Below are 25,235 nucleotides of genomic sequence, written 5' to 3'. Positions count from 1 at the left end.
ATTCAAACCATCCTGCCTTTAATTACCTTATAATCTTCAGAACATAAAGCTGAAAGATATGTCTGATGATTTTAATAAGCTATACTTAACTCCAAAGTACATACCAGGAAGCATTGATAATGAACCATAAAACAGCAAAAGATTATAAAGTTAATCAACTTACATGACACTGGAATATGGCACATTGGAATCATTGTTGAAGAAAGGATAAAAACAAAAAAAAAAGTTAGTTAGTAAGTACATAGATAGCATGGCATTGCCCAGAATACCAATGAACTGTTTAAATAGGAAGCACACAGAATTAGGAGACACAACAGACTATTAATAATGATACTATGGGAGATCAGCAAAACATATACAGGAAAAGCTGTCATGTGCAGGAGAACCTCATCCACGTCAGTGTGTGAAAATATTCCAATGCACAAAACTTTACACAATTATTATGATAGAAAAGAAAAAAAAAATCTGGGGTTCTGGGCTTAAAGAAACATTAATGCTGCAAAGTAGAACAATATCTAGTGTCAATAATTTCCAATTTAATAGGAATTTACAACTCCCTCAAGATTTCTTGCTCATCACCAAATTTCACCAAAAGGTAGTTTACTCCCATCACACTGGCTTCTCTAAATGACCTGCTGTTCATTCTCAAATCAGATTCGCTTGATCAGCGTTAAAAATTATATCAGCCTGGACAGAGTTTGAACCGGAGTCGCAATTTGTATGTGCCACTCAGATTCTGAAGCGGAAGTATTAAGACTGACAGCATCATACATGAAAAAAAACTAAATGGTATCTCATCTCAGACAAATTCAAACATTAGGACATATACTTTTGTTTATTTGTTTTACAACAATCATGTTATTCAAAATTTACTTCAAAAATGATCAAAGTTTGGTAATGGTTTGCACCATTAAGTGTGGTAAATTATGTTTTGTAGGTAAAGAACTCTGCAATAAAAACTTGTCTTGAACAACTCCATTACAAACTTTTAAACTACAACTTTCCTGGTTTCTTTCAATAATAAATCAAATTGAAGAACGTGCAGGCATTTTAAATATTATTAAATAATATTATGAAGAATTTATTTCTCTATTTTAACAAATTAAGACCTCGTAGTTAGTAGATTTGTAACTGAACATGCTTGACCAGAGGTATCTTGCATGCATATTCTCCTACTTCAGAAATTCCAGATCAACAGCAAGTAAAGAAAAACTGTTTAACAGTGAGCAAAGATCCACTTACAGGAAGATAATCACTGAAAACAACATATACCGTAACATGTGGCATACTCGTTAAACTTCATTCACGATTTAGGGTTAACTGATTCAGTTTTGTGTCATTCTGGTACAAGATTGGAGATGCAAATAAATTTGTTCTAATGAGACAGCAAATAATTCTGAATTGCAACCAATGCTGCAGGCTTACACAGGAGTATGGAAAAATAAAATTCAACTTCAGTCAATAACATGAAGATTAAAAAGTAAACAAAAACAGAGATCAATAAAAGGTGATATTGACTTAAAAGAGATCAAACATTAGGAGCAATTTTTAAATTTAATATTGATTAAAAGAAACTCATTTATATGGGGCTCTTCCCAGATTGCATCCTTGCGTGCACTACATTTATTAAAACAATTCAAGGTATATTTACCTCCCAGCTTAATGCTTAACATCTAATTTAACTTGGGTGGAAAATTAAACACACAACCACCTAACATCTTGAAATGCACGTGCAAGACTTCGGAGGGTTAGATTTTGCCTCAGTTGTTGAGTAAAGGGGTACAAAGAAAGGAAGAGATTGAAGCAATTTTTGGCAAGTCTCTTTAGAAATCATTTTTAACTTTAGTTACCACAGAAAAAAAACATAGGATAAAAGTTTCAAGATTACAACTGTGCTATCAATTTTCTATAAAATGAAAACTATTTCATTCAGAAGGATAAAATCATTCAGACTACTCGCAGGCCATTATGTTAAACATTTTGGGATTGGGTGGATGTTTAAAGTAAACAACTTGCTTAGTGCCAAATAAATTTGCTAAAACATTTATAACATCATATGCTTGCTTGTTTTGTTAGGCTGTTAGCACTTTACAAGTACACACTAATGACATTAATATGTATAATGACACATTCTGTACTCACCTTTATACACATTAAGGGTGATTGTCCTGACAGCAATTCTGACCATGCTCTCTGGGTGGTTGAAAAACTTAATGGCCTCAGTATACAGGGCAAAATCATTAGTGTGCTGGAAATATAGGAAGCATAAAAATTAGCTTGTAAGAGAACTAGGAATTATTTATTAGATAAAACAATTCTAAAGTGTAATCCTATTTTTCAAGTTTTATAATACTTGTGCAACTGCTGGGAATGTTAGGCATGCCACAGATTGGGCTCTAAACACTGTCCACTTGCAGCAGATAAACTAGTTCCCAATTTCACTTGTACTATCCTATTAATTATAGATCACACATTACTCCCAAGGTATGAAAGATAAAGTAACAGAACCAAACAAACAAAACCCAAACCCTAATACATCCTAATATTAGGTTACAGTGCAACATTACCAGAGATCTGGAACTAGGTCCTTGAACATACTGTTCTGCAAGAAAATAAGTTTTCAACCTCAAATCTGCAAGGACAAATTTTGAGACAGTTACCGTAACTAAAATAACCAATTTAGGAAACATGTTCTGAATACCAATTAAGTGTAATTTCCAAAGACATGTTTCCAAGAAGTTATCACTGATATGTTTTACAGTTTAATAGTATACAGATTGACATTAGAAATAACTCAAAAATGATAGAAATTTTCAACTATTTAAAAAGAATTAGGTACATGTTTTAATGGCTTAGTGATTCACTTTTTAAATTTTAAAAATCCTTTCAATTGTAAGGCCACAAGTCTTAGGAAAGTAGGCCATTCAGCCAATCAAGTCTCTTGCACCATTCAATGAGATCTTGACTGATCTGATGAAAGATCCAATCTATTCTCCTTTCTTTACCTTATAACCCTCGATTCTCTGATTGAATTCATATGCAAGATGATTTTTAAAACCTCAAGATCAATTGTTAATATGTGCCATACTTCTTGGAGGAAGCTCCAAAGTAATTTTTGACAAATAATTAAGTTCATTTTATATTTTAAATTACAGGTGCCTAAAGAAAGTGGTATGTAAATGGAGATGTTAGGAATTAACTTGGTAGACTTAGTGACCAAACCTAAATAACAAAGAAATAATTATCACAGGCAAGACAACACCTTAGGCAAAGATTGTGATGGATGGGCCATCAGTGCTAAATTGTAAGGCAACAGAATAGATTCCAGATTAAAAAAAAATCCAATGAGAATTCAAAGTTGAGATGAACAGAATCTAACAAAGAGATAGGTGAGGTGATGATCAGAGTAGTAAAATCTTACACCATTCACGGGCAATTGAATTATGATAACTGACTTCAAAAGTATTGTAATATTAGAAATGCATAGCACTTTTTAAAAAAAAACAAAAAGCTTACTGCCAACAAGGAAAGATACACTGACATAATAAAAATTTGCACATGCAGTCTTTACAATGTCGATGTTCCAAATTTAGCAACACTGTGAAGAGCTGCTAAGTCAGACAAAAGTGATTTGACTGAATCACAAAACCAATGGATAAGCCAACCAATGGCACCGTCTTTGTTCTTCCCATCACTACACTAAAAAAAGACAAAGTTCAGAAATAATCATCAGCATATCAAGTAGCAACTGTGGGAAAACAAAAATATTTCAGGTCCAAGGTCCATCCTCAGGACTTGTGCTTTCTTCCTTTATGTTTCAAACATCTTTATTTGTTTTACTATCCACCTGTGTCTCCTGTTAACATCACTTCTGCACTTAAGCACCACCTGGTCATTATCAAAGCTATTCCACTTCTTGTCATAGAATCAGAGCATGGAGACAAACGCATCCATGCTGACCAGGTTTCCCTAACCAAACTGGACCCATTTAACTGCATTTGGCCCATACCTCTGTAAACCTTTCCTATTCATGTATCTGTCTAAATATCTTAATTATTGTAACTGTACCTGTCTCGATATTTCCTTTGGCTGTTCATTCCATTTGTGAATGACCTTCTGAAAAAAAACTGCCCCTTAGGTCCCTTTTAAATCTTTCCTTCTCACCTTGAACCGATTACCTCTAGCTTCAAACTCCCCTACCCTACAGAAAATACCTTTGCTACTCACTTTATCTATAGCCATCCCGATTTTATAATTTCTCTTATTCTGTTCTTTGTTTGAACAAGGAGGTTCATCTCTAGTATCTTCACAAGCTGAGAAATGGGCTGAAACGTTTCTGGAATGTCTGCTAAGTATTTGTAACCATTTTGGATTTTAAACAAAGTATCACCTATCCGCTATCATAAACACAGCATGGTGCAGGGAGAAAGAAAGCCAAGAAATTTTACAAAGCACTAATAAAATTTTAAAACACTAAAGTTTGCTTTAGTTTTGTGGGTATATATGCCATTTTTGTGGTTCAGAGCAACAGAGATTAAAATACCAGGTCCTGTCCTGGGTCTATACTAGAATAATAGACCTCACCCAGGGTAAAGGGACATTTGGCAATCACCATTTTATTGGTTCAACAGACTAAAAAAATGTTACAGTTCAAGTTTGATTGGTAACTACTGACCCCTGGTGGAGAAATGATGTGTATGAGTGCTGTACAAGGGTTTGCTTCAACTTAAATATAACAAATTAATATTGCAACATTTAAAAGGCATTTGGATGGGTATAGGAATAGGAAGGGTTTGGAGGGATATGGGCTGGGTGCTGGCAGGTGGGACTAGATTGGGTTGGGATATCTGGTCGGCATGGACAGGTTGGACCGAAGGGTCTGTTTCCATGTTGTACATCTCTATGACCCTATTACCCTATTAAACACGTGTTTGGGTGAAGTACCAGGAAAGCTGAAGATATTGTAGACCATAATTGAAGGTGAACTACTACTTTCCTCAAAAGGAGGGGAGCAAAGGGAAAACAAATAATAGTTGGAATGAAAGTGTGAGGTTTTTAAAAAAAACCATCACATCTCATAGATGAATGAATCAATACACCGCATGTCGGTCTGAGCCCATTTAATCTAGATACCTCTCAGTTATAATGGGATTAAACTCAATCTTCTGGCTTTTTAAAATTTGACATATGAATCAGTAAACAGCACACACCTTACAAGTGAACATAAGTGAAACAGGGCAGCACACTGGTGTATCAATTGCTATGCCAGGAAATACACGGAAAGCAATTTTGAATCTCTCTCAAGATAGCAGTTGGGTAGTCATGTTGAGGTTGTACAGGACATTGGTGAGGCCTCTTCTAGAATACTGTGTCCAGTTCTGGTCGCCCAGTTATAGGAAGGATATTATTAAGCTGGAGAGAGTTCAGAAGAGATTTACCAGGATGTTGCCAGGTATGCTATGTTTGAGTTATAAAGACAGGCTGGATAGGGTGGGACTTTTCACTGGAGCAAAAGGAGGTTGACAGGTGACCTTATAAAAAAGTTTTAAAAATAATGAAGAGTATAGATGAGGTTAATGGTAGGTGTCTTTTGCCTAGCATGGAGGATTTTAAGACTAAGGGGCAGATTTTTCAGGTGACAGCAAAGAAATTTTAAAAAGACATGACGGCAAATTTTTTTTACATGAGTGTGGTTTGCATGTGGAATAAATATCCTCAGGAAGTGGTGAATATGGGCACAATTATAAGGTTTAAAAGACATTTGGATAGGGATCAGGAGCAGGCAGGTGGGACTAGTTTAGTTTGGGATTATGTTCAGCATGGACTCATTGGACCGAAGGGTCTGTTTCGGTGCTGTATGGTGCTATGACTACTAGACGATTCATCAAGGAAGGGGAAAGCAGAAGAAAAATGGGTACCAAACAAAAATTAAATATTTTCCAAAAGGAAGGGGTCAAAGAGGAATAGAACAACATTTCAAAAATTCATCCCAACGGTCCTCAATTTTCTGCAGTAATAAAATAGCACTTGACATTTGAGAAGGTGTTTGGATGTGTGGGTATTGAAAGGAGCTAAGGATAGAGAACTACCAGTATGTTGTACACAAAGATGAAATTCATCTTACAACAAAAACCTAATATCAATCATTATCCTCTGATTAGCAAAGTACATGTTTGGAGACTAACATCAATGCTAGTGCCACATGCAAAATTGATGATACATTTTTCTTTTAACAATTTCAGGTGATTTCTGCTCGACAGGACAATTTACTTCACACTTCATACGCCAAATGGCCTGCATCCACACTGTAGGAATTCTATGTTGAAAATAAATCAACCTTTTATATTATTTAGCTAGACCATCATTTTACCATTCCCTGCACTAGGAATAGCAAGATTTTTTTAAAAATTAAATAATGACTGATTTATATTTCTATTTTCATTCCTGAAAATCGACTTGAATTTTTTTTTAAAAAAAGGTTACTTGAAACAAAAAGGTAACAGCAACGGAGGTTGGGATGTCGAGTAGACATCTCAATGCCACTAGGAGATTCCAGATGAAGGGCTCTGGCCCGAAACGTCGATTTTCCTGCTCCTCGGCATGCTGTGCTTTTCCAGCAACACACTCTCAACACTCAGTGCCACAACAGGCAACACATTAAAATCACTTTTTTGCTCACAGACCTACTGTAGGATTTCCTAATTCTAGCCATACCATTAGAGAGAGAGTAACCAAGCAGGTCACTTCAAAGCAAGTAGGGAAAGAGGGAAAACACTTCGAATTATGGATATGGGTCACCTCAAAACACAGCCTTCCTGAATAGATAAAAAGAAATAATGTCAGACTCCTTAGAACAAATTATGCATCTAGAAAGGGAAATCTGTATGAAAGATAGCAAAGCATGTTTATCTTAAATCAGAATTACCTTTCTAATGCTAACAAAAATAGCTGGAATCTAATTTCCGAGTTCCATGAAAATTAACGATTAAATTTATAAAGTTTTTCACTGACAGTTATCGTCACACTTCAAAACAGAACACTATCCTTATTGAGTTGAGCTATACAAGGAACGTACCCACATTTCAGAACAGAACTGATCAAAAGTTTAAATATTAGTCCTGTGTATCAGAAAACCTTATTACCATTTTAGTTATCAGGAAAACAACATAATTAAACATTACTCGTTCACTGATGAAAGGGGCCAGAAGCTAAATAAGGTCAACCCTAGGAAATATACAACATTTGCAGCATGTATTACGTACATCATAAGCCAAAACAGTAAAGCCACCTTGAAAACAAGTTTTCATTCGCACTTAAGGCTGAAACCAGTTTTTAAATAAGTGCTGAAACCAGTTTTTAAATAAAAATTCCATGTTGGCTCTCACCTCATTGTAGAAAAAATGCACCGTCTGATTGTTAAGTTTAAGGGAAAGTGTCTTCAGGAAGGATATGTAATACGCCATAATTTCTTCATCAGAGAAGTCAAACTTGTGCACGATGATAGAGTTTACATGGTTATTAGACAACAGATAATCTGTAGAAGAAGAATAATAACACTAAAAAGTTTGAAAAATTAGACTTATCAGCCAATAGAAATCCTAGAAACATGACAATACGATTGAATTTTACATTCCATTTGGGAGTAGGAATGGAAGTGGAAGAACGAGGAAATGGTTGGTTAAAGAGCAACTACAAGTGCACAAAAGTACAGCTGGCTAGAACGAACTGGCAAATTAGGTGAGGGCATAGATTAATTGTGATGCAGTGGCAGATATTTAAAGGGGCTACTTCAGAATATGCAAAACATATGCATTCCAATGAAAGGGGAAGAAATCCAAGAGGAGGACCCATCTTTTGTGATTAACTTAAAGAAAGTTAAAAGATTAATCAAAATTATGGAATAGGATATTAAAAACAGGCGGCAATTCAGAAGATTCACCAGAGAATAAGGGACAAAGAATGACTAAGCTATCAGCAGATGCTAAGTTTCTTTAAATATTTAGACAAGGAGAGTTGGTCCTATAGAAAGTGAGTCTGGAGAATTGATAATAGGAAGTAATGAGATAGCAGATCGGGAATTTTGCCTTGGTCTTCATAGATGATACAAGTAATACCTCAGAAAGAGCTGTAAATTAAGAAAAAGGAGGAGGGAAGAACATGAAATAATTACAATCACCAAAGAATTATAGAGATTGTAAGGTGTACAGCATGGAAACAGGCCCTTTGGCCCAACGTGTCCATACTGCCCAGTTTTCACAATCAAACTAGTCCGACTTGAATTGTTGGAATTACAGGCCAACAAGTTTCTAGACCCTGGTCTTCATCCCAGGGCTTTAAATGAAATTGCTAATAACATAGAAGCATTAAAATAAAAGGCTCAGGAGTAGGTCATTCAACCATTCGAGCGTGTACTACTATTCAATATCATCATGGCTGATCATGCAATCTCAGTATCCCATTAAAGCCCTCTCTCTCCATATCCCTTGATCCCTTTAGCTGCAAGAGCAACATCCAGCTCCCACTTGAATGTACCTAATGAACTGGCCTCAATAGCTTCCTGTGGGAGAGAATTCCACAGGTTCACAACTCTCTCAGTAAAGAAATTCTTCCTCCCCTCAGTACTGAATGGCTTACCCTTTATTCTTAAGCAGTGACCCCTTGTTCTGGACTCACCCAACATTGGATCATCCTTCTTGCATCTAGCCTGTCCAATCCCATCAGGACTTTATATGTTTCCATGAGATTCCCCCCCTCATTCTTCTGAATTCCAGCAGATACAAGTCCAGTCAATCCAGTTTTTCCTCTTGTGTCAGTCCTGCCATCCCAGGAATCAGTCTGGTGAACCTTCGCTGGACTCCCTCAATAGCAAGAATGTCCTGCCCCAGAATAAGAGACCAAAACTGCACACAATATTCAAGGCATGGCCTTACTAAGTCCCTGTATAACTGCAGCATGACATCCTTACTCTGACAGTCAAATCTTCTTGCAATGAAGGAGAGCATAATAAGAAGGTTAACACACTGGTTTTCATTTTCCCTGATTCTACAGATTCAGGGAAGGCTCTATTACATTGGAACTTAGTGAACGGGACAACTTTATACAAAAAGAAAAACGAAGACAGCAAGCAGGAATCTGCAAACCAGTTATCATCTATAGGAGATGGTAAACTATTGGAATAACTAAATAAGTCCAAAGTAAACTGGCAGATCAACATGGTTTTGAGAAAGGGAAATCATTGAACCAATGTATAAGAGAGCTTTCTAGGATCCTATGGATAAAGGGGAACTTGAGGATGCACTGTACTTCCAGAAGACATTCGATAAATGAGCCACATCAAAAGGTTACTGCAAAAAAAAAAGGCTCATGATGTAGGGTGTACCATACTAGCATGGATTGATGATTGGGTAGTTAACTGCAAACATCAAGCAAAATGGATTTGTTTCTGATTGGCAAGATTTACTGTTGGCGTGCCACAGGGATCATACTGGGGCTTCAACTTTTCATAATTCATAAATATTGAATGAAGATACCAAAAGTATCATTGTTAGATTTACTGATGTACCAAGGTAGGTAGAAAAGTAGTTTGTAAAGAGAATAGTCAGAGGATACAAAAATATATAGATAGATTAAGTGAGTGAACAAAGTTCTGTCATATCGAGTATAATCATTTGTGAAAAGGTGAAAGTGTCCATCCTGGCAGAAAGAATAGAAAGGCAGATTGTGCAAGTGGTGAGAGATTACAGAGCTCGGAGATGCTGACAGATCTAGGTGTCTTAGTGCACAAATCCCCCCCCCCAACGCCCCTCCCCCAAGTCCCTCCTCCCTACCTTTTATTTAGCCTGCTTGGCACACCCTCCTCATTCCTGAAGAAGGGCTTATGCCTGAAACATCGATTCTCCTGTTCCTTTGATGCTGCGCTTTTCCAGCAACACATTTTTAAGCTCTGATCTCCAGCATCTGCAGTCCTCTTTTTCTCCTAGTTGATTTTAACCTACTGCGAATCCTCTTGCAAGGATGCCTTCCTTGAAGAAGCTCTCCTCCTCCCTCTACAAGGATCTCATTGAGTCCCTCTCTCACTGCACCCTCCCAGGTCATCTCCTCTGCCCTGAAGCTCTTCAGCCATGTCCTCAAACAGACTCGCTACCACAACCACATCTTCCTCAGCACCTGTCCCCACCCCCTCTCCGGCGATCACCCTCACCTTAACCTCTTTCCACCTATCGTATTGCCAATACCCCTCCCCCAACTCCCTCCTCCCCACCTTTTATCTTAGCCCGCTTGGCATACCCTCCTCATTCCTGAAGAAGGGCTTATGCCTGAAACGTCGATTCTCCTGTTCCTTTGATTACTGCCTGACGCGCTGCGCTTTTCCAGCAACACATTTTTAAGCACTTTTTCCACAAATCATAAAAGGCTAATATATGTGTATAGCCAGTATTAAGGAAAGCTAACGATGTTCCTTTTAACCACGTGGGGAACTGAATACAAAAGTAGGGAAGTTAGCCTTGTGTTATAAAAGGCACAACAAAAACCACATCTGGAGAACTGTGTGCAGTATTTGTCCCCTTATTTTAAAGTGGGGTGTAACTCAATGGAACCAGTACAGAAGATGGTTTCAAAGTTGTCTAAGTGTGCTGTCCTATGAGGAAACCTAAGCTAGTATCTGCTAGAATTTATGAGAGGTGTCAGGATGGAGACACACAAGGTCTTGAGGGGTCTCTCAGAGGGAAAGTGGAGGGCATGTTTCATCTCATGGAACAATCTAGAATTAGTGGTTATTGTTTCAAAACAAAAAAAGGGACCACATGTGTAAGATAGAGATGAGGCAAACCTTTTCCCTCTTATCGTTGAATCTTTGGAACTCACTTCTTCAAAATGGCAGTGGGTGCAAAGCTTTTGAGTATTTTTATAGAAAGATGTTGTGAAACTTTAAAGAGTTCAGAAAAGACTTAAAAAGGATGTTGCCAGGTTTGGAGGGTTTCAGCTATGGGGAGAAGCTGAATAGTCTGGGGCTGTTTTCCCTGGAACGTTGGAGGCTGAGGAGTGACCTTATAAAGGTTTATAAAATTGTGAGGGGCATGGATAAGGTAAATAAACAAGGTCTTTTTCTGGGGTAGGGGAGTCCAGAATTAGAGGGCACAGGCTTAGGATGAGTGGGGAAACATTTAAAAAGGGATGTAAGGAGCATCTTTTTCACACAAAGGGTGGTGCGTGTATGGAATGAGCTGCCACAGGAAGTGGTAGAAGCTGGTACAATTACAACATTTAAAAGGCATCAGGATGGGTCTATGAATAGGAAGGGTTTACAGGGATATGGGCCAAATGCTGGCAAATGGGACTAGATCAAGTTAGGATATCTGGTTGGTGGATGAACTGGACCGAAAGGTATGTTTCTGTGCTGTACATCTCTATGACTCAATGAATAGATTGAATAGATTATTGGTAAGCAAGAGGGAGAGAGATTATCGGGAGTAGGTGGGAGGTTTTATTACAATTAAATCAGCCATGAGGGGCCAAATGGTCAACACTTGCCCCTTAGTCGCATGCTTTTATGAATATGCGTCTCATGGCAGCACAGCACAAAGCATTTTGGCTCAGGTTAGAAAGAAACATGAAGATTTAAATGTAAATATGCAATTGCATTAAAACTTGATATGTCTTCCACAACTTGTGTTTTTTTTCTAATGCAGCGATACAGAAATCTTTTGAATAAAAGCCATTGTTGATAAGCAGAAGTCCAGCTTTAACACAAGTACATTTCATTTGCTTTCTTTGTCCAGTTCCAAATTAACAAGGTTGCTTAAACATCTTTTAACACTTCTCCCCACACATTTGCAAAGTAGTTTATTTTGCATTAAAAAAAAAACAAAGATTTGGTGATTGAGTCACCATAGCAAAAGGGACAAGGTTGAAAGGTTATCGATGTAAAGCAGAAAACACATTGATGCGCTGATATGCCACATCAAGATTCTTATGTCAAAACTACACAACTTGCTCAGAGTGCAATGTACTCAGCACACCATCTAACTGCAGTTATTTTTAAAAAGGAAACTAAATTTGAGAAAAATTTTTTTGAGAAAGCATTTTAAGATAAGGACAGACACTGTTGCAGGGAAATGTTTGTTTCTAAATGTTCCTTCTTTTTAAAAAAATCCAAATACACGATTTACCACCATGGATCTCCGTTCTCCATTAATACATGTTGACATTTGAATAGCATTAGAGAACCTATATCCAGACTTTCCCCTACTGATGAAAATTGCCAGACTCCAACTAACTCTTCCATAGAGTGGTGTGGAGTAGATTTGAACAGTGTAGTTTATTCTTTTCTATAATTAACAGATATAGAAGTTCAAAAGTGCCAGGGAGACACTGAGGCAGAGACACAGACATATCAGAAAGACAGCGAGGATGAAGCCAAAGAGAAAGATACTTAGATGGGTATATGAATAGGAATGGTTTGGAGGGATATGGGCTGGCTGCTGGCAGGTGGGACTAGATTGAGTTGGGATATCTGGTCGGCAAGGACGATTTGGACCAAAGGGTCTGTTTCCATGCTGTACCTCTCTATAACTCTATGATGAAAAGCCAATCTGAAACATTAACTTACATAAGTTAAAAATCACACCACAGCATTCCTGTTGGACTATAACCCGGTGTTGTGTGATTTTTAATTTTGTTCACCCCAACCCAACACCGAAATTTCCAAATTATTACATACTTAACATTAACTCTTTCTCTACAGATATAGTCCGACCTGCCATGCATTTCCAGCACTTTCTGTTTGTATTTATTAAGCCAGGAAATAAATGCTTTCTTCATGTAATTTTATTCCAACTTTAAAAAACCTTCAGTTTTGAAGCAGACCGATCTCATCTCTGATCATCGAGAGGTCAGTACTAATCCATGTCTAAGATGGACAAACTATATCACAGAAATGAGGAGATAACATGAAAAACACAGAAAAGGGTAGATTATTTCTTGGTTCTAGTTTGATTGTTTACGATTTAAAAGGCACATTTACAAAAAAAAACAAACCACTTATTTGATGGAAAACAGAAGGGGGAGTGGAAGAAGAAATTGCTCATTTGAGAATGAGGAGCCCTCAGTTTTTTGACACTGTGGGGTTTTGGGTAAGAGAGTGGGAAGGATGAGCTAAGTAATGGAAGTAAAAGATATAGGAGCAACTGAGTCACTCAGGAGAAAAGACTGGGGCAATGAGTACAATATCCTAACCCCAACCTCCTCATACCTCTTGATCCCTTTAGTCACAAGAGTTAAATCTGCCTCCTTCTTGAAAAAGTTTTGACCTGAACTACTTGAGGCACAGGCTCACTATTCTGAGTGAAGAGCTTTCTGCTCATTTCAGTCCTAAGAGGTTTATCATTTATGCTTATACTATGATCCCCTAGTCCTGGACTCCACCACCATCAGGAACATCCTTCTTTCCAGTTAGAACTTTATAGGTTTCGGAGATTCCCCCACCTCTCCTCATTTACCTCAACTCCTATGAACATAATCCTAACTGACTCAATCCCTCCTCATTCCTGACATCCCAGGAACGAATTTGGTAAACCTTTGCTACATTATGGTTAGAACCCTCATCCTTGGATAATTCGACCAAAACGGAACACAATATTCTAGATGCGGCCTCAACAGTAATGTGTATGATTGCATCCTTGCTCCTTTACTTGAATCCTCAGTATGAAGGCCTACATACAGTTGGTCTTCTTTACTGCCCGCTGCACCTGCGAGCTTACTTTTGGCGACTGGTACATGAGGACACAGGTCCCACTGAATATTCCCCTTTTCCATTTTAGAGCCATTCAAGTAATAATCTGCCTTCCTATTTTCACTACCGAAGTGGATAACTTCATATTCATGCACATTATCCTGCATGTGCCATGTGCTTACCCACTTACTCAGCCTGTCCGAATCACACTAAAACAACTCAGCATCCTCCTCACAGCTCATTATTTGCAAACGTTGGGATGGCGGATGCACAAGTGATTGGGTGCTGGGGATACAGTAAAGACCTCTTTTTTTTCTCCCCATATTCACAATTCCATAAGCAGCCAGTAGCCACTGGTGTCTTCCTTCCCTACCACAATACCCTCAATTTCCCAGCCAAAAAGAAAGAGAACAGCAAAGCACAGAAAGAAACAGAAACAAAAGAGGGAAGAGCTCAGCACCAGCCAACAACATCCGCCAGCGTGACTATACTGTCTGAATTATCAGAGACAAAATGAAGGGAAACCAAGCAGTTATTTTCAAGAATCAACAGCCAGCATGTACAAGGAGTTCCTGGAGACAGAGTGGTTCCTTCACTACTAAGATTAGTGGTCAAACAAGAGAAAGTGACAAGGTTCACAAATGAAACAAAAGTAATGGGCGGCACGGTGGCCTCACAGCGCCAGAGATCCAGGTTCAATTCCCACTTCAGGCGACTGTCTGTGTGGAGTTTGCACATTCTCCCAGTGTCTGCATGAGTTTCCTCCGGGTGCTCCGGTTTCCTCCCACAGTCTAAAGATGTGCAGGTCAGGTGAATTGGCAATGCTAAATTGCCCATAGTGTTAGGTGAAGGGGTAAATGTACGGGAATGGGTCTGGGTGGGTTGCTGTGGACTTGTTGGGCCGAAGGGCCTGTTTCCACACTAAGTAATCTAATCTAATCCAATTGTCCTTCTTTACTGAACGTATTAATGCATTGAGAAAAATAGTCTATGTAACATTTAGTGTGCTCACAATGCCAAAAAGAGAAAGGCAGAACAACTGAAAATGCAATTTTTAAAAATTACAAAAGAATATATACTTACACAAAGAGGTCTCATGGCTAATATTTTCAAATAGGATATTGATGGTCTGAAGCAGCTGTACACAAACATAGCGTCCGGATCTCTGGCGCAATATATTTAAGAAGAAAACAAACATGTTTTTCTCCAAGAAAAAGCTGAAACAAAATTTGTTTTCATTAGCATTCAAGTACAATGTAATTAGCTATTTTACACAGAGGCAGGTTATCAATGCAAGTCTATTTTTACTCCCAGTCCAACCCTAAATCCCATCCTGTCATCCCAACTGCCACCTTATCTCCAATATCATGACAAGTCCAGAAATATCTTGCACAAAGATTGCGACCATCCATCTTTCTGCTGTTCTCATTACTCCCACAATGCAAAACATTGTTTCCTAGACCCGAACCTCTGTTTCTCTCCAATTCTTTCAAAACTGAGTTCTCATCAACACTTCTCAAGAGGCCACCTGTTGTCCTTGCAAACTGGAATCCCATCAACATCTCTTATATTTTCCAAATTCTTGAACATAATACCAATTCCCAAATCCATCCCCATCTTTCTCAAACTCAAACTCAGTGTTTGAATCGGTCTAATCAGGTTTCCTTTCCTGACACCATAACAACACTTAATTTAAATCACAAAGTACATCCAACTATGACTGTGACCACAATGTACTATTCCCTTCACAGCTTTTCACCTAAGTGGTCACACAATCCTCTTCCAATGTTCACATTCAAACAGTGGCTCTGCAAAGCCTGGTTCAATTCTTAATTATCAGATCATGTTCAGAATATCACCAACATCAGATTCCTTTCCCCACACAGAGCCGTTACTTTACCTTAAGACCCTCAATAGTCATCAGTGAACCCCTCTTACTAACAATATCCAATCCTATGATAACAATCTAAATATATGTAGATAATTTCCTACGTGCACAATGAAGACACACAGCTTTACTTCTCCGGTCAACTTGTTCAGGATTTGTTATGGTAGACTGACTGTCAGACATTCAGAGATGAGATGTTAAAAACTGAGAGGACTGAAATAATTTCCTTCAGCCCTGACAAATCTTTTCTCCCTGCTACCACATTCACCATCCTTCTCAGCACCATTTCTAGCTAAACCAGAATGCTCACAAGTTACCTGTGTTTCAATCAATCATTCTTCAGCTGAGCTCTCAATCCATACTTTCTACATCATAAAGAGCTACTTTCACTTGTTACACTTTCCAATTCCACTCCTACCTGAACACATCTACTGCTGAAAACATCAATGCACTTGTGACCTTCATGTATAATTATTTCAATGTACCCATAACAAGTCATCCATCCTTCACGATGTACACATGAACCACACTCTGCTATACAAGAAGGTCCCATTCACCCACAATGGTTCAGTCAAGACATCAAATGTCTTAAAATTTTATTCAAATCCAGTTAATTAAAAGGCAATATATAAATGCAAGTTACTACTGTTTGTGATGATTAAAAATTAGGAGTCATTGCAGAACAGTGTTAACTTGATAGTGCTATATTGCTTGGCATTTTATCATCCAACTATCAAGAGGAAAAAAAATGGAATCTCTACTGCCGTAGAAATAGCATATGATATTTGTCAAAGCTTCCATGTCTGTGTGTGCCTCTGATAACCCAATGCACACATTGTCTAATGCACTAGTGTAGAAAAGATGGATGTTTGTGAAGAGATAGGTTTTGTATACAAACTGGAACAAAATTTCTATAATGAGCAACTTCATCTCACGTTCCTGTTCTCCTGTTCATTCACAGGAGTAGGTATCACACTGGACCAGTTATGACCCAATCCCAGTTGCCTTTGCAAAGTGCTAGTGAGCCACCTTCTAGATTCACTGTTACAGAGTCATAGAGATGTACAGCACGGAAACAGACCCTTCGGTCCCACTTGTCCATGCCAACCAGATATCCTAAATTAATCTAGCCCCATTTGCCAGCATTTGGCCCATATCCCCCCTCAACCCTTCCTATTCATATCCCCATCCAGGTGTATTTTAAATGCTTAATTGCACCAGCCTCCACCACTTCCTCTGGCAACTCATTCCAAACATATGTCAACATGCATGCAAATCTTTTCTGAACCCTTTCAAGTTTCACAGCATCCTTCCTATTGGAGGGAGACCAGAATTGCACACAATATTCCAAAAATGGCATAACCAAATGTTGTCTACAGCCACAACATGACCTCCCAACTCCTATACACAGTGCTCTGACCAATAAAGGAAAGCATACAAAGTGCCTTCTTCATTATCCTATCTACCCGAGACTCTACTTTCAAGGAACTATGAACCTGCACTCCAAGGTCTCTTTGTTCAGCAACATTCCCCAGGACCTTACCATTAAGTGTATAAGTCCTATCCTGATTTGCCTTTCCAAAATGCAGCATCTCACATTTATCTAAATTAAACTCTACTCCTCAGCGCACTGGCCCATCTGATTAAGATCTTGCTGTAATCGGAGGTAACTTTCTTCACTGTCCACTACACCTCCAACTTTGGTGTTATCTGCAAGCTTACTAACCATACCTATGTTCACATCCAAATCATTTATACAAATGACAGAGCAGTGGACTCAGCACCAATCCTTGCGGCATACCACTGGTCACAGGCCTCCAGTCTGAAAAGCAATGAAGGAACTTGCAATATTTAAACCTAGCGTAAAATGAAGAAAAGCCAGTAAATTGCTAAGTCAGGATGAGTCACTTGGAAGGGAACTTGCAGGTGGTCATGTTGTCAGGAGCCTGCTGCCTTTGTCCTTCTATGTGGTAGAAGATGTTGTTGAAGGACCCCGACAAGTTGTTGCAGTACGTCTAGCAGCTTGTAGCCAGTGCTATCACTGTGTACAGAATTTCTCAGAATTGTGACAGTGAAGAATGAAGATTGTTTGACCTACCGTGTCAGCACTGGATCAGAATGGGCTTGGTGGCATACTCCTGCTTTTCTCCATAATCCAAAACATTGTTCCTACTTAAATAGTCATTTAATCCCCTCGAATGCCTCAGTTGGACCTTCAACACATCCAGGCAGCGCAATCAAGACCAACTATTCATTCTGTGAAAAGCTTTTTTTAAAAAAATATCACATTTGCTTCTTTCGCAAATTACCTGCAACCCTTTCATTTGTCACCCTTTTAAATAACGAAGTTTTTTTCCCCCATTTATTCTGTTCAGTCCCCTCATGATTTTGAAATCTACCAAAATGCCTTTTAGCATTCTTCTTCTCAAGAACAATTCCAACTTGTCCAATCTTTCCTCTTAACTGAAGTGTTTCATCCTTGGAACCATTCCTGTAAACCTTTACTGCACTCTCCCCAATGTGTTTACATTCTTCTTAAAAGGGAGGCATCCTGAATGATACACAGTAACCCAGCTGACGTACAGCTGGTGTTTTATTGGAGTATACCTTCCTCTGCTCCTGTACTCCATTCCCCTGTTAATAAAGCCAAGAATACATTTTATTAACTGCTTGCAAGAAGTGCCTTACCACCTTTGCTGTTTTATGCACAGATACACCTAGGTCTCTCTATTCCCACACATTCTTTAACATAACATCCCTTATACTTGTTCTTTCCACTAAAATGTCTCACCTTACACTTCTCCATACTTAGTTTAATGTTTTACCAACCTGTCCACTTCACTGACTTTTCAAAATCTTTGTAATATATACTGCTCTCCTCATGACATCAATTCTCCAAGTTTTATACCATCAGCAAACTTGCAAACGGTTCCCTGCACACCAAGATCTAGGTGATTAATACATAATCAGAAAAAGCAAGGGTCCCAGTACTGAGGCCTGGGGAACTCCAATACAAACGTTCCTCTAGCATGAAAGTATTAATTAATCATTGCTCTTAGTTTTCAACCTCAAGCCAATTTTGCATCCATGTTTCTATTTCTAGAAAGAAAAACCTTTAAGACTGGAAAGTGGTACGTCTGACTAATTTTCAAAATGAAACTTCAAAATTTAGGTCAAACACAACTAATACGTCCAAATATTACCTTACATTTACAAAAGTTCTCCCCATCTGGGATCCCATTTATGCCACAAGTTATACATTTTCTCAAGTCAGTTTGTGGCACTGTGTTGAATGCCTTTTGGAAATTCATGTACATTTAATTCTATCCCTCATATCTTTTCAAGAAGCTTCCCCATTACTAAAGTGAAACTGCCTGGTCTGCAATTGCTAAGCTTATCCTTAACCTTTTTTTGAACAAGAATGTTACATTTGAAATTTTATGACACTCCCCAGAGTCTGGGGAAAATTGAAAAAGATTTCCTGCCATTTCCATTCACTATCTTCAAATGCATTTCACCTAGTTTGGAGGTCTGGCTAATTTTAAGGATTGACAGTATTTCCGATACCTTATCTTCAATGTCAAACCTTTTGAATAATTGAGTTTTCTCATCTATCACCATGGCACAAGCAAAATCACTGATGGTCGAAGGAGTGAATGTTTAATGGTGGTAGATTGGGTGCCAGTCAAGTGAACTGCTTGGTCATGGTGTTGAGCTTCCTTGACGTTATTGGAACAGCAGAATATATTCCATTACGCTGCTGAATTGTGCCTTGTAGGAGATGTAAAGACTGTGTGGAGTCTAGAGGCAAGGTGCTCACAATGTTTAACCTCTGAGTTGCTCATGCAGTCACAATTGGCCCAATTCTGTTTTGGTCCATTGTGGCTCGAAATAACAATGACAAGGTATTAGATGAGGATAACACTATTGAATGTCAAGGAACAGGGTGATTAGTTTGATTTTTTGAATATCGTAAGTAACATTTGTTCTATACTATTTATCAGCCCAAAATTCAAATGTTGCATAGCTTTCTTGGTGTGGGAGCACCTTCCAACTACCTTCCTTTTAAATTTAAGTGATAGAGAAGCAACTGAAGACAACTGGACCTAAGGCTCGTTTCTGAAGAATTCCTGCAGCAACATCCTAGAACTAAGGTGACTGAACTCCAACAACTAACTCACCTTTATTTGTACAGGTGTCAGACTCACAATCTCTACACTGTGGAGGCAGGCCATTCAACCCATTGAGTCCACACCAACCCGTTACACCCTCTACTCCTGTAAGCCTGCATTCCCCATGGCTAATCCACCTAACCCGCACAACCCTGGACACTATGTGCAATTTAGCGTGGCCAATCCTATTTGAGCCCTAGAAGAGTTTTCCACCTATTTCCATTGACCAGATTTAACAAGACTTCTTGATGACACACTGTCAAATGCTACGTTGATTTGAAAAGCAATTAGTTAATCACTCATCTGTTGCCTAGAATTCAGCTCTTTCATCCAGGTTCAGGACAAGGCTAGAAAGACATCTAGGAGGTAAGGAATGCCAACTGAACCCAAACAGTGCATTAGCTGTCAGGTTATTGATGAGTAAATTATACCTGACATTGCTTTGCTAATGATGCAGAATAGATTAACAGGCTGGTAATTGAGCAAATTAGTTTGGTCCTGCTTTTTGTGTATGGACACAGCTGGGCAATTTTCTACTTTATTGGGCATATGCTTGTGTTGGGGCTCCTGTCGATCAATGGGAGTGTTCCCATCACTGGGCCAGGAGGCCTGAATTCACGTACACCTATCTCTAAAGATTAATTAGAAAATATCTAGATGTTAGTGTCATAACTGTAGTGCACCAGCTGAGCAAGTGAAACAGTAAGTTTAGGTGGGTAAATCTTCAGCACCACAGGCAGGATGTTGCCAAGGACCACAACTTCTGTGGTATCCAGCATGGGTCAGACATTTCGGCGATCACGTGAATCACCCTTGGCTAACTTAAACAATGGTGGGAACTTCAAGAGGAGGCCAAAATGGACCATCCACACAACATTTTTGATTGAAGCTGATTTCATGGTTCTGGATAAAGCAAAACTAACCAGGTATGAATGTAGCATTTGACTCAAGGTGGCAGCATGCTGAACTCAACATATTTTTCTTCCCAGAACAAAAGAGAACTATATACATATTCAAAACTTCATCAGGGTGATCAACAAAACTAGATTAAATTATTGGCAAGCACTTGAAAATCTGATGTCAAAACTAACAAGACACTCATTTTCATTGAGCTAATAAGATTAATCAAAAATACAATCTTATGGGCACAATTCTCAAGGTGCAACAGGTGGGCAGCACAGCATTGTGACCACGTTGATAATGAACACTGGTTTCTGCCCACAAACATCAGAATCAGAATTTTACAGCACAAAAGGAGCCATTTGACACATTTCTTTTGTGAGCCAATACAAATACAGTGATCAGCTAGTCCCTTTCTCCAGCTCTATCTCCATAATACTCTAAATTCATCACTTTCACAGTTATCCAGCTCTCTTTTCAGATCTTGGATGGAAACTGCATCCACCATTCTCCCAGGCAACCATTCCAATCCCTAACAACTCTGTGTAAAGAAGTTTCTTCTCCTCTCACTCATAGCTCTCTTGCTGACAAACTTGAAATGGTAACCCCCTAGTGACAGACATACCAACAAGTGGAAATAGAATATCCTTCATTACCCTGTCAAAATTGATCATAATTTTGAACATCTCAATATATTGGGTGCTTAATCTAGGATAGAAGTGCGGCACAACATCGTGGGCCGAAGGGCCTGTTCTGTGCTGTATTGTTCTATGTTCTATGTTCTATATTCACCTCTTAATCTTCCCTGCTCCAAGGAGAATAAGCTCAATTTTGCCAATCCTTCCTTGTATTTAAAATCCCTCATACGTGAGATCATTCCAAGGAATCTCCTTGGAATTCTCTCCATGGCTTTAACATCCTTAAAAAGGAGGTGCCGAGAACTGAACACAATACTCCAAATGTGGTCTGACCAATGATTTGTTGAAATGTAGCACTACTTCCTAGCTTTTATACTGTACACATCTATTTATAAACCCAAGGATCCTATACACCTTTATTTCAACTTGCCTGGCTACCTTCCCAGAATCATGCACATGAATGTTGAGGTTCTTCTGCTCTTGTATGCTCCTCAAATCTGCACCAGTGACCCTGTGTTCCTTCTACCAAAATACATTTGAGTCACAGAGATGCACAGTATTGAAACAGACCCTTTGATCTAACCCGTCCATGTTGACCCAGATATCCTAAATTAATCTAGTCCCATTTGCCAGCATTTGGTCCATATCCCTCTAAACCCTTCCTATTCATATACCCATCCAGATGCCTTTTAAATGTTGTAATTGTACCAGCCTCCACTACTTCCTCTGGCAGCTCACACACCACCGTCTGCATGAAAAGGTATCTCATTTTAAAATTTTTCCTCTCTCACCTTAAACCTACGCCCTCTAGTTTTGAACTCTCCCACCTTGACTATTTATCCTATCCATGGCCTCATGGTTTTATAAACTTCTCTAAGGTTACCCTTCAGCCTTCAACACTTCAGGGAATATAGTCCCAGACTATTCAGCCTCTCCCTATAGCTCAAACCCTCCAATCCCGGCAAATACCCTTGTAAATATTTTCTGAATCATTTCACAAGATCTATGCTACAGTGGGGAGATCACATTTGAACGCAGAATTCCAAAATCCGCTCCACAACTTGCTCCTTTATCTCTCACCAATCTAGGATGCATCCCATCCAGGCCTGAGGACTTCTCCACCTGGAATGCTAACAGCACAATGTCCTGAACAGCTGTAGCATGACCTCCCAACTCCTATACTCGATGCACTGGCTAAGAAAGGTAAGCATACCAAAGACCTTCTTCACCACCCTGTCTACTAGAGACACCACTTTTAAAAACACTATGAACCTGCACTCCAAGGTCTCTTTATTCAGCAACGCTTCCCAGGACCTTAACATTAAGTATACAAGTCTTACCCTGATTTTCCCTTTCTTCACACATTTCCTTGCAGTAAAATTCATCTGGCAGGTGTCTGCCCATTTGACCAACTTGTCAATATCCCTCTCAAGTCACTCAGCATCATCCTCACAATTCTCAATTCTCCCTAGCTTAGTATCATCTGTAAATTTAATGATTTTGCCCTCAACATCCACCTCTAAAAAAAATTGTTTTGATAAATCAGGAAAAGCATGAGTCTCAAAACTGGTCCCTGGGAAAACTACTAGCAACTCACTTCCACTCTGAGAAATGTCCACCGATGCCTACCCTCTGTTTCCTATATTTAGCCAAATTCTAAACCATGCTGCCAAGCACATATCAATCTCAAACAATTCTAATTGGCTAACCAGCATCTCATGTGGTACCGTATTAAATGCTTTCTGAAAGTTCAAATATACATTTAGCCTGTGTCACCTTGTCAAGAAACTCAATTAAATGTATCAGGCATGACCTGCCCTTGACAGAGTCATGCTGGCTGTTGAATATTAAGTTATTTTTCTCCAAGTGGATATACATTTACCTGATCCTGTATTATGACTTCCATCAGTTTTCCCACTATTGATGTCAAGCTGACAGGTCTGTAGGTCCATGGATCTACCTTTGCAGCTTTTTTAAAACAGCAGCGTCATATTTGCAATGCTCTAGTCCCCGGAACTAAGCCTGTGTTCAGAGTCACGTAGAGAGTTTCCATCAATGGCTCCACAATTTGGTCCTTTATCTCTCACCAATCTAGGATGCATCCCATCCAGGCCTGAGGACTTCTCCACCTGGAATGCTAACAGCACTTTTAGCACCTCTCCTTTAACTATCACTGTACTGTTCAGTTGCTCAACAACCACATTTTCAAACAGGCCACTGTCACCATCTTCTAATTTTGTAAAGACAGAAGCACTATATTTATTTTGTACGTCTGCCATATGCTTTGCTTCAGTAAGCAGCTTACCTTGCTCGTTCCTCATGAGCTCCACTCTATCATTCACTCTTAATATGTTTGACAAACATTTTACTACTTGTTTTAGCGCAGCCTGCCATCCTTCTCCTATCCTTCCTTGTAATAGCCTTACTGTCAGCCTAATGCAGAAGATTTTCCATTAAAGGAATCAAAAAGAATAACAAGGCTGTGATTTTGAAGTCTTACTGACTCTACATCAGGGTTCCCAAACAGTTGGCCAAATCATAGGACAAGAAATTAGGGTCCCAAACTCTGAGTTGGCAATGGTGGTTCTGCAGCAGAGAACTCAGATGTCAGTCCTGGATTAACTAAAAGGCTCATTCAAAAATGCGAAACATTGGTTGTGCCAGTGGGTGTAGCACATCAAAGTTCTCAGGCCTGAACACAGCCAGAGCCCACAAAATTGTGGGTCTTCTTACTCAAGATTGAAGAGTGTGGTGCTGGAAAAGCACAGCCAGTCAGGCAGCATCCAAAGAGCTGAAGGGTTGACATTTCGTGTATAAGCCTTTTGTCAGGAATTCCTTATGCCCAAAATGTTGATTTTCCTGCTGCTCAGATGCTGCCAGACTGGCTGTGCTTTTCAGGTACCACACTCTGCGATTCCAATTTCTCCTTTTTACTCAAGTTATTTGAATTGCCACCCTCAGAATTTTCTTGCTCCTGGGTCACACCCAGAGTGTAAAGCATCAGTGTTGAATCACAGATGGAACAGGTTGGCAGAATACTAATCCAAAAAAATTTTTAAGAAATTTAAAAAGTCTAAATCTCGTTAAAATGCTGCCTGTTCATCTGGAAGACATATACAACCAGACTTTCAAATCTCTTTCCACTTAAGCAATAACTTGCCAACAAATTATCTCACTGAAGTCACGGAGTACATTTCTCCTAGGATAAAATGGATCAATACAGACATTGCTTTGTGATCATTTTACTCAAACAAAAAGAAGCATGAATATGAATGAGAACTTACTCAAAAACAGAGGCATCATTTTGATCTCCCCAAATGAGGATTTCTGTAATAGAACGAATGGTCTCCACCAGCAGGTTACGATTGCTGTCTGTCACAGTCGTGTTCTTTGTTAAGACATGGTACATGTACCTAAAGAAATATTAACATTTAAAACATGAATTCCTAGCATGGTCAAGCGCAAAACTGAAAGGGACCTGCTCATATCCATATGACTCAGGTTCTCAATTGTATAATTGATTCTTGTGAAAGAACTTAAATTTTCAATTTCAATTATTATAGTTATTACATTTAGCTATATTTTCAAGCTACCATTAACTTAGTATGGACTACAAATGTGCATTGCAAAATTTTTGCAAAAGTAAACCAAGGCAGTAATGTCAGAATTCACCCTCTCAATTTCACAAAAACTAATAGTAACTTTCTGGAGTCTGCTCACAGGTGCAGGGTAACATAAAAATCCAGAAGTAGTTATTAGCAAGTCATTGCTGCCTCTTAGACTGATCGGAGCACTAGTCAGAAAACTTAGTCACTCATTTTCCTTTCCAACTCACCTGTGTAAAATAAACTTGGTTTGACTTTGTATCTTTTGCTAGCCAAATCAAAATTGGAAGCCATGCAAAT

At 38.8% G+C, this 25,235-nt stretch overlaps 1 protein-coding gene across 1 annotated transcript in view; it reads right to left on the bottom strand.

Moving 5' to 3' along the window:
* clec16a (C-type lectin domain containing 16A) overlaps nucleotides 1–25,235 on the bottom strand; it is a 267,248-nt gene that overhangs the window by 235,737 nt on the left and 6,276 nt on the right. The window contains exons 2-6 of the mRNA XM_072560020.1: nucleotides 24,615–24,743; nucleotides 14,816–14,949; nucleotides 7,386–7,534; nucleotides 2,143–2,248; nucleotides 164–169 (exon numbers count right to left, since the gene is read on the bottom strand). Coding sequence (XP_072416121.1) covers nucleotides 164–169; nucleotides 2,143–2,248; nucleotides 7,386–7,534; nucleotides 14,816–14,949; nucleotides 24,615–24,743 — 524 coding nt within the window. The remainder of the gene's footprint in view (nucleotides 1–163; nucleotides 170–2,142; nucleotides 2,249–7,385; nucleotides 7,535–14,815; nucleotides 14,950–24,614; nucleotides 24,744–25,235) is intronic.

The sequence above is a fragment of the Chiloscyllium punctatum genome, chromosome 40, assembly GCF_047496795.1.
Source record: "Chiloscyllium punctatum isolate Juve2018m chromosome 40, sChiPun1.3, whole genome shotgun sequence".
NCBI lineage: Eukaryota > Metazoa > Chordata > Chondrichthyes > Orectolobiformes > Hemiscylliidae > Chiloscyllium > Chiloscyllium punctatum.
Note: the sequence above shows the minus strand (reverse complement) of the source record. Positions and strands in the feature narration are given on the sequence as shown.